At 37.7% G+C, this 8,492-nt stretch overlaps 2 protein-coding genes across 2 annotated transcripts; both read right to left on the bottom strand.

The window, feature by feature from the left end:
* Positions 1-6: 6 nt before the first annotated feature.
* Positions 7-957, bottom strand: LOC121026319 (olfactory receptor 5L1-like). Its single transcript, XM_040469180.1, has one exon. It carries the CDS (start codon positions 955-957, stop codon positions 7-9), a length of 951 nt encoding a protein of 316 aa, XP_040325114.1.
* Positions 958-5,966: 5,009 nt separating this feature from the next.
* Positions 5,967-6,908, bottom strand: LOC121026321 (olfactory receptor 5D18-like). Its single transcript, XM_040469181.1, has one exon. The coding sequence runs from the start codon at positions 6,906-6,908 to the stop codon at positions 5,967-5,969; it is 942 nt and encodes a 313-aa protein (XP_040325115.1).
* Between the last annotated feature and the right edge of the window lie 1,584 nt (positions 6,909-8,492).

Here is an 8,492-nt window from a genome sequence, read left to right as displayed (position 1 = left end):
GTCTAGTTAAGAAAATAGTTTTTCAAAAGGTAATCTAGATCCCAACACTTTCTTGAGTGCTTCCTTCACATCCTTGTTCCGGAGGCTATAGATGAGGGGGTTGAGCATGGGAATCACTACAGTGTAGAACACCGTGGCCACCTTGTCAGTATCCACGCTGTTGCCAGAACTGGGCCGGCAGTAAGTGAAAAGGATTGTTCCGTGGAAGACAAGGATGGCGGTGAGGTGGGAGGCACAGGTGGAAAAGGCTTTGCGCCTTCCCTCGGCAGAGTGCATCCTCAGGATGGTGATGAGAATTAGCAAGTAGGAGGTGAGGATGATCACGATGGTGGTGATCTCATTGAAGGTGGCCACGATGTACAGCAGCAGTTCATTCATAGTGACATCAGAGCAAGCAAGGGACAAGAGAGGGGGCAGATCGCAGAAGAAGTGGTCAATCACATTTGATGTGTAGGATGGGATCTCCAGAGCTAAACACAAGTGGATCAGAGAACACACCATCCCACACAGGTAGCAACAAGACACCAGCTCCACACAGAGATTCCGGGACATGGTGACCGTGTACAACAGTGGGTTGCAGATGGCCACGAAGCGGTCATAGGCCATCACAGCCAAAAGGAAGACCTCAGTGATTGCATAGGCACAAAAGAAATAGAATTGCACCATGCATCCCAGGAAGGAGATGGCTTTGTCCTCGTTTAAGGTACTAGTTAGCATCTTTGGCACGATGATGGTGGAGTAGCAAAAGTCCACAAAGGACAAGTGGCTGAGGAAAAAGTACATGGGAGTGTGAAGGTGACAGCTGACCTGAATCACTGCCATCATGCCCAGGTTGCCCAGCACTGTGACTCCATAGATGAGAAGGAACACAGAGAAGAGGACGACTCTCAATTCAGGGGCTTCTGCAAATCCGAGGAGAATGAACTCAGTCACACCGGAGCAGTTTCCCTTGCCCATGTTCCCATTTGATTGAGGTTGGAGAAAAATATTCATAGTTATCCTCCATTGTGTGATCCCAGATTCATTTTTTGGCTGTCTCTTAAAAAAAAAGACATGAAAACGCGTAAGAGAGTTAAGTTTTTCCGCAAAGAATTAGGACATGGCTTTTGTGAAGTTTAGGAAAAGTGCAGGCATTGTGGAAAGATGCGTAAGGTCACACATTAATTCACAGATCACACAAAAACATCCACATCCATCACAGCATATGATTCCTTAAGTGAGTCCTACATAATTTACAGCTTGACACTGAATCATTAGAAAGACCTCAAACATAATTAGCCACATTGTGTTATGAAACTCAAATCCCTTTTTCCTGGCAGACTGTTTAATGAGTACTGAATCTAGTGAGATCTCAGAAAATAATGTTTTAAAATATACCACGTCCTTCCCTGTTTTCCACTGAAATGTTGAGAAGCATGTCTGTTGAAAGTTGTTAACCCACAAGTGTTGATTTTTTACCCATATGTTTAGATGTTTAGCTTTTACACTCCATGCTCACATTTTTTCTGTAAATTAACACAGTGATTTTCTTAATTTTGTTGTTCAGTGTAAGCGTTTGACTCAATTTTGGCTCAGGTCATTATCTTACCATTGTGAGATTGAGCCCCGCATCCTGCACTGGTCTGAGCAGGGAGCCTGCCTGCGAGTCTCTCTCTCCCTCTCTCTGCCCCTTCTCTGCTCGCGCTCCCTCTGTGTCTCTCAATATAAACAAATAAACAAACAAACAAAAGAGAAAGTGAGTGATTCCAACATTTGTATGAGAAACCACTTCCAAACATATTAGTTGAAAGCAACAACTGTTAATTGAATAGGTCACTGTTGCGTAAGTCTGTAAGATAGTACTGCAGATCTGATCATGACATGATTGATCTTGGCTTGGTCTGCTTATGTATATGATACGAGCTTGGCAGTTTAGGTGATCTAAGAGGACTTCACACCCATGTAGGGCACTTGGCTAGATGTCAGATCATATGCTGGAGGTAAGGGTGACAGGCTGTGCCTGTTAACACGGCACCTTTCCTGAGAGATTGTGAAAATCCCCAAGGTTATGAAAAAGCCATGTTGCCTCTCAGAGGCTTAAAACTTGAACAACGTCATTGCAACTACTCTCCGTTAGCCAAAGCTACTCAGAAAAGCAGACTACCCTCCAGGAGTGGGGAAACTGACTCCACCATGTAATCAGAAGAGCTGCACGGTGGCATAGACACCAGAGGACTGGAGAATTTTGGCTATGTTTGCAATCTACCAGACTGGGTAAACAAACCCTGTTGAGAGAATTAATTCCCAAAATTTTGTCCTTCAATAAAATCGGAGAAACTCAGTATAAATTTTGTTTAATGCGTTATTTTTTAAATTTCTGATAAAAAGTCATTGTGAGGAACTGGCACATAACTTGGGTGAGTTGAAAGATTTGAGTGACCTTACTAATACAGCACAATTTCTGACACAGTTTCTAGTCTCATTTACTCTTAACATGACCAAAAAGTCTCAGTATTTTCTTTTTAAGAAGTAGAAATAGAGATGATGCTTAACCCTCTTGCTTTCTAGCATTAAGTGATATCTTTCCATGGATACATTTAATTAACTGAAATAAAAAATCCAAATATATACTCATGATATTTCTCATGAAAATAAATATTTGCAAACACATTTCTTTCAATTTTGGGCAATTGTATTTTATCAAAATTTGCAAATGCAATTATGTTTTTGATTAGTGATGCAATTATTATTTTTTTTATTTTTTTTAACGTTTATTTATTTTTGAGACAGAGAGAGACAGAGCATGAACAGGGGAGGGGCAAAGAGAGAGGGAGACACAGAATGTGAAACAGGCTCCAGGCTCTGAGCTGTCAGCACAGAGCCCGACGCGGGGCTCGAACTCACGGACCGTGAGATAATGACCTGAGCCAAAGTCGGACGCTTAACCGACCGAGCCACCCAGGCGCCCCCAATTATTATTGTATTATTACAAGGTTAATTTAATCTATGAAAAAGAACTTTCAATATTGCCAAGAGCAATATTAATCCAAGAGATTAAAAGTATGAATGTCATTTATAAAATTATAATATTCAATGGATTGGGGTAACATTGAACATGAGTTGAGGAAGAAGAGTGACACAAATCTGCTTTCAGATGTTCTTATTTATGTAATTTTAATGAATTATGCCACACAACAGAAATCACACTTTTTGTGCTATTTAAATTTATGATGAAATATTTTGGATGCAGACTTAAATTCTTTCCAAAACTGAGATGCACACAACCAAAAAATTTGGAGGCTAATATGTCATGTTCTATATAGAAGCAACAGAATCTGTCATAATGAATTTGAAATGTGGCAACTTGAAATGAAAGACAACACAAGATTGTCCACTAGAGTTTACTAGAAGATATGTCTGGAGTCTTAACCAATTGCTTTCATTTCTGTCAACAATTGCTTTTACAACCTTGGCCGGGTCACTTACGTGTTACGGGCTTTGGTTTCCTCAGAGTAAGAGCGAAATGGTTGGTGTTACTTTTACCCCAAAATGATCGTCCTTTGTCCAAGCAGAACAGAAGTAAAATAAGAGTCTCTCTAAAGAGGAATTACCCTTTTTTGATTCAAAGTAAAGAATTCCTAATTCAATATAAATATTTCAAAAATAATTCAATGTAAATAATTTCCTAAATTTTGTGGAAAATTAGGATTGTATAAGTGCACGTAAATTGTATTAATTTATGAATAATGAGTTAATTTATTGTATAAGTGTATAAGTGAGTAAAGGAGAAAAGGCTTAACTAGAGATTGATCCAGAATGGGCTTATGGAAAGAAAGGTGCCAAAATTCCACCCAATGCAAAACGCATTTTTGAAGCGGAATTCGCGGATATTGACTGAAATAGCAAAGTTTCAGGTATGAAGACATCAGCAACAATAAAACATGGCCTTGAAGAAATGTATGTAAGTAATTGGAGCTGGATACTATTGGAAAGGAAGACTCAACTGGAAAATTGAAGAATGAAGATATTGTTTACCTGCTTCCCAACCTGTAATATATGTAATCCGTTATAATTCCCTAAAGTTTGAAATATTTTCCTACAGCTGTGTAAAATATTGGTTAAAGAGGACTGACTATCCTTTCACCTCATGTTGTACACTAAAAGGACCAAAAGAAAGTGAAAGATAAATTTGTGGATATGCAGAGAAACCGAAGTCAATAGAAGAGAAATGCATTCCTTCCTCAGACATTCATTTCTAAAACACTGTTTCTTAGATTGTATCTTTCCATGAAAATGGTTATTTAAGTGATTCCTTATTTTATGATGTATATAAATAGAACATTTTAATAATGATCATAAGTTCAAAATAATATGCACATTTCAAGTAACTTTATTGAGCCCATATAAAATTGTTCTCCCTACCAGAATACCAGGAAATTTATGTTTTTCAATATAGTAATAATTTATTTGCAATTTTAACTATCTATATTGAGTGGAGAGAAAGAGAAGCACGTGCAAGGTATTTAAGTAAACTGTGTTATTAATATTATAGAAATCTGGTGTTTTAAATTTGCCCGATTAAGTAGGCCTTGATGCTAATTAGTATTTTTATTTTTATTGTATTTTGACTAAAGTATATAAACAATTAGTTTTGAAAACTTTTTTTTTTAAGGTAGAAGTTTAGTTGAGAAGGATTCAAAGATTATGCTCATGTTTAGGAAAATAATTAATAAAGTTTTCATAATGTTTTTGACATCTTCATAGGCAGAATAATAGTATGAAACATAGGATGGGCAGGAACTCATTATGCTTATTTTTTGCATATAAGATATTCTGAAATCCAGGGGCTCCTGGGTGGATTGTCAGTTGAGCATCCAACTCTTGATTTTGACTAAGGTCATGATTCCAAGATTGTGGGACTTGGCCCTACATCAGGCTCTGTGCTAAGCATAGAACCTGCTTAAGATTCTCTCTCTCTCTTGCTCTCTTTCTCCCTCTGCCCTTCACTCTCTCTTTCCTCTAAAAAAATAAATAAAGAGAGTTTGTGAAATCCAGTCTAACATCTTTAAGCCTTTGGTGGAGCCTATGGTAGCTTATTAAACTGCCACAATGGAGCTCCTTTGAAAACACATTCAGGATATAGACCATGTCTTATCAACTTTCCACTCATGCCCAGTAACCTATACACACAATGCAACACACGCACGCACACACACGCACACACACACACACACACACACACACACTGCAACACACACACGTTATATAGTAATCATTCAATAAAACGTTTGTTTGATAAGTGACTCAGTATTGCATTCTGACCTCCCTGATTTTGTAATGCTTTGCTCTTCTGAATAAAACTCATATGTTGTGTCCTGAAACTCTGTTCATCTTGTTATCCAAAGCCAAGTTCAAACAACACCTAGTTTTTGGAGGGGTTATTCAGAGTCCCCAAGGAACTTTAACTTTTCTTTCATTTAAACACTTGGTGGTACTTTTCATTCCCACTTTATACAAAGGCCACTTTCTTCACTGCCTTGCTGTTAACACTGGGTTTTACGTTGCACAGAAAGGAATGCTATGTCCCATTTTAACTGCTACTTTTACTTTTAGGAGATAAATTCATATGTTTATTGAGAGCCTAGTCTACTCCAGGTATGTTACAAGAAAAGAAAATGAAATTAATGTTTATTGATATTATACAAAGTATCCACATAATATTTATATTACCTTTTAGACCTCACAATCAGATTAGGAGCTAATTTATGTTACTTCATTTTTGTGGATTAAAAACCAAAGATGAGGGGGATTGCTGACTTTTTTTTCCAGTAAGCAAGAGAGAGCATCAAGGTCAGTCTCTCTGAATAAAAATCTGCATTCTTTTAATTGTACATCAACTCTTCATTATTTTTAAATGTATCTTTATAATCAACCTTTATGGGTACACGATTTATATTTCAGGGCCAAACTCTAGTCAAATAATATGCTTAAGAAAAAAAGATTTTAGTATCCATTATCTTGCCGACTGCATCCTTGACATCCTTATTTCTCAGACTGTAGATCAAGGGATTCAGCATAGGGATCACCACTGTGTAAAACACAGACGCCACTTTCACTGTGTTCCTCGAGTTTTTGGAGTTAGGAACACAGTAGAGGAAGACAATGGTCCCATAGAAGATGGTGATGGCTGTCAGGTGGGAGGCACAGGTGGAGAAGGCTTTGCGACGACCACTGGCTGAACGCATCTTGAGGATGGTGACAAGGATAAACACATAAGACATGAGAATGATAAGCAGTGTGCTGACCACGCTGAAGATGGCAAAAATGAAAAGCAGCAACTGATTGATGTAAATATCAGAGCAAGACAGGGACAGCAATGCAGATAACTCACAGAAGAAGTGATTGATTGTGTTGAAACCCTGGAAAGATAACCTGATAGCAGAACATGTGAGTATCAGGGAACATGCTACTCCCCATGCATATGATCCGACCACCAGCATGGCACAGAGTTTCTGGGACATGGCCGCAGTGTAGAGCAGAGGGTTGCAGATGGCCACAAAGCGGTCATAGGCCATCACAGCCAATAAAAAGGATTCAGCTACCACAAAGGTACAAAAGAAAAAATATTGTACTATACATCCTGGAAATGAAATGGTCCTGTCTTCTACAACTAGGTTTGCCAGGGTCTTGGGAACAATGATGGAGGAAGAGCAGAAATCCACAAATGAGAGGTGGCTCAGGAAAAAGTACATGGGGGTGTGAAGTTTGGAGCTAATCTTGATTATAACTATCATCCCAATATTTCCTACAACAGTGACACTGTAGATGGCCAAAAAAATCAAGAAGAGAGGGACTTGCAGTTCTGGGTAATCTGAGAAGCCCAAGAGAGTGAACACAGCCCCAGTTTTATTTCTCTCTGAAAGTAACATGATGGTTTCTGTTTGTCAGAGTCTGAATCGGTCCTGAAAATAAAAATAGTAAGGGAGTGAGCATCTAAGAAGCTTCCTAACTACCCCTTACCAAGACTGGAAGACGAAGCAAAATATCTTTTCATAATTTCTCTATGTATTTTTATGTAAGATATGCTAAATGTCTAATATTTGAAAATACAAAGTCATTTTTGAAATGTTCGTTAAGTTTAAAAGCAATACAATTACTGAATTAAAAATTTTTAAGTTCTCGGGATGCCTGACTGACTCAGCCAGTAGAGCATGTGACCCTTGGTCTTGGCATTGTAAGTTCGAACCCCATGTTGGGTGTAGAGATTACATAAAAATAAAATCTTTAAAAGTTGTTTAAATTATTAACTGTAATTTTAATATTTACATATAAAAGTATGAGATAATGGGATTTATGGTTATTTTAAATCAAATATTAGCATAACCCTTTCAGCCCTCCTTGCACATTATAAGTGCATAAAAGATACACCTAATATAATATAATGACTGATTATGTCAGCCCTATAAGCAGTACAAACATGAGAAATTTCCAAATAAATTAATTTTTACATCACAGGTTTACACTGTGACATTAAACATAAACACCTTTAACATTTTATATTTTTGGCTTTATTATTCATTTCATACAACACATTAATCTTTTTCTTTCTGACTCAGTGAATCTGATATCAAAATAAACCTTAATTCATTTTTTCAGAGTATTCTCCTCAACTAATGGGCTCCAAATTGTCAATCTGACCTCATTACTTGATAAATAATTAGATTAGATGCTAAAGATAATCATGTCTACTTCCTTGTTCTAGAGGTGACAAAACTTCTGGAGACACCTTGACTTTCCCAATGACATGCCAATAATGACCAATCTACACACCTGTGACTAGAGCCTTGATCAGAATCCCAACCATATGTCCATTCCTCCACACCAGACTCTGACCCCTGTTCTAGGTCTAGATACCAAGATATTTCTTTTATTGATGATCATACTTGTAATTTGTGGCAAGCCAGAGTCTCTGGGCTTATGGGAAATAGTCTACTGACAATGTACAGACCAAAGAGCTGCACTAGAAATCAGCATCATGATGAAATAAGAACAAGAATTAGGGAAATTTTCTCTCCCAGAAATAACTAAAGTAGTAATAAGTGACTTAGAAACTTTCCTTGCCTAGGAATCTCTCTCTTTCTCTCTCTTTTCTCACCTCTCCTCTCCCTTCAAGACATGGATATTCATTCTGTCCATGTAGTATCTGCGAAGGAGAAGGATTTTTTAAACACTCGAGGTAGTAATACACTATGAAGGCATTTTAGAAGAAAATAGTAATACAAAAGTATCATTGTACTTCTCCAGTTGGTGCCCAACACCTCTAAGATCTTACCATAGCAGAAAACTCTTAATCCTCTCAATGGTAAGGTTATCTTTGGTCCCACAACCCAAGAAATAGTTTCAGATGGCCCATCAATAAAGATATCAGATTATATTCAAGACTGAGAGCTTAAAGGACCTCTCTGTCCCTATAGTCATACATCTGAGTATTAAAGACAACCTCAAAAGACATC

This window comes from Herpailurus yagouaroundi, unplaced genomic scaffold (assembly GCF_014898765.1).
Source record: "Herpailurus yagouaroundi ecotype Mexico unplaced genomic scaffold, PumYag 76116, whole genome shotgun sequence".
NCBI lineage: Eukaryota > Metazoa > Chordata > Mammalia > Carnivora > Felidae > Herpailurus > Herpailurus yagouaroundi.
This window is presented reverse-complemented; position numbering and strand designations above follow the sequence as displayed.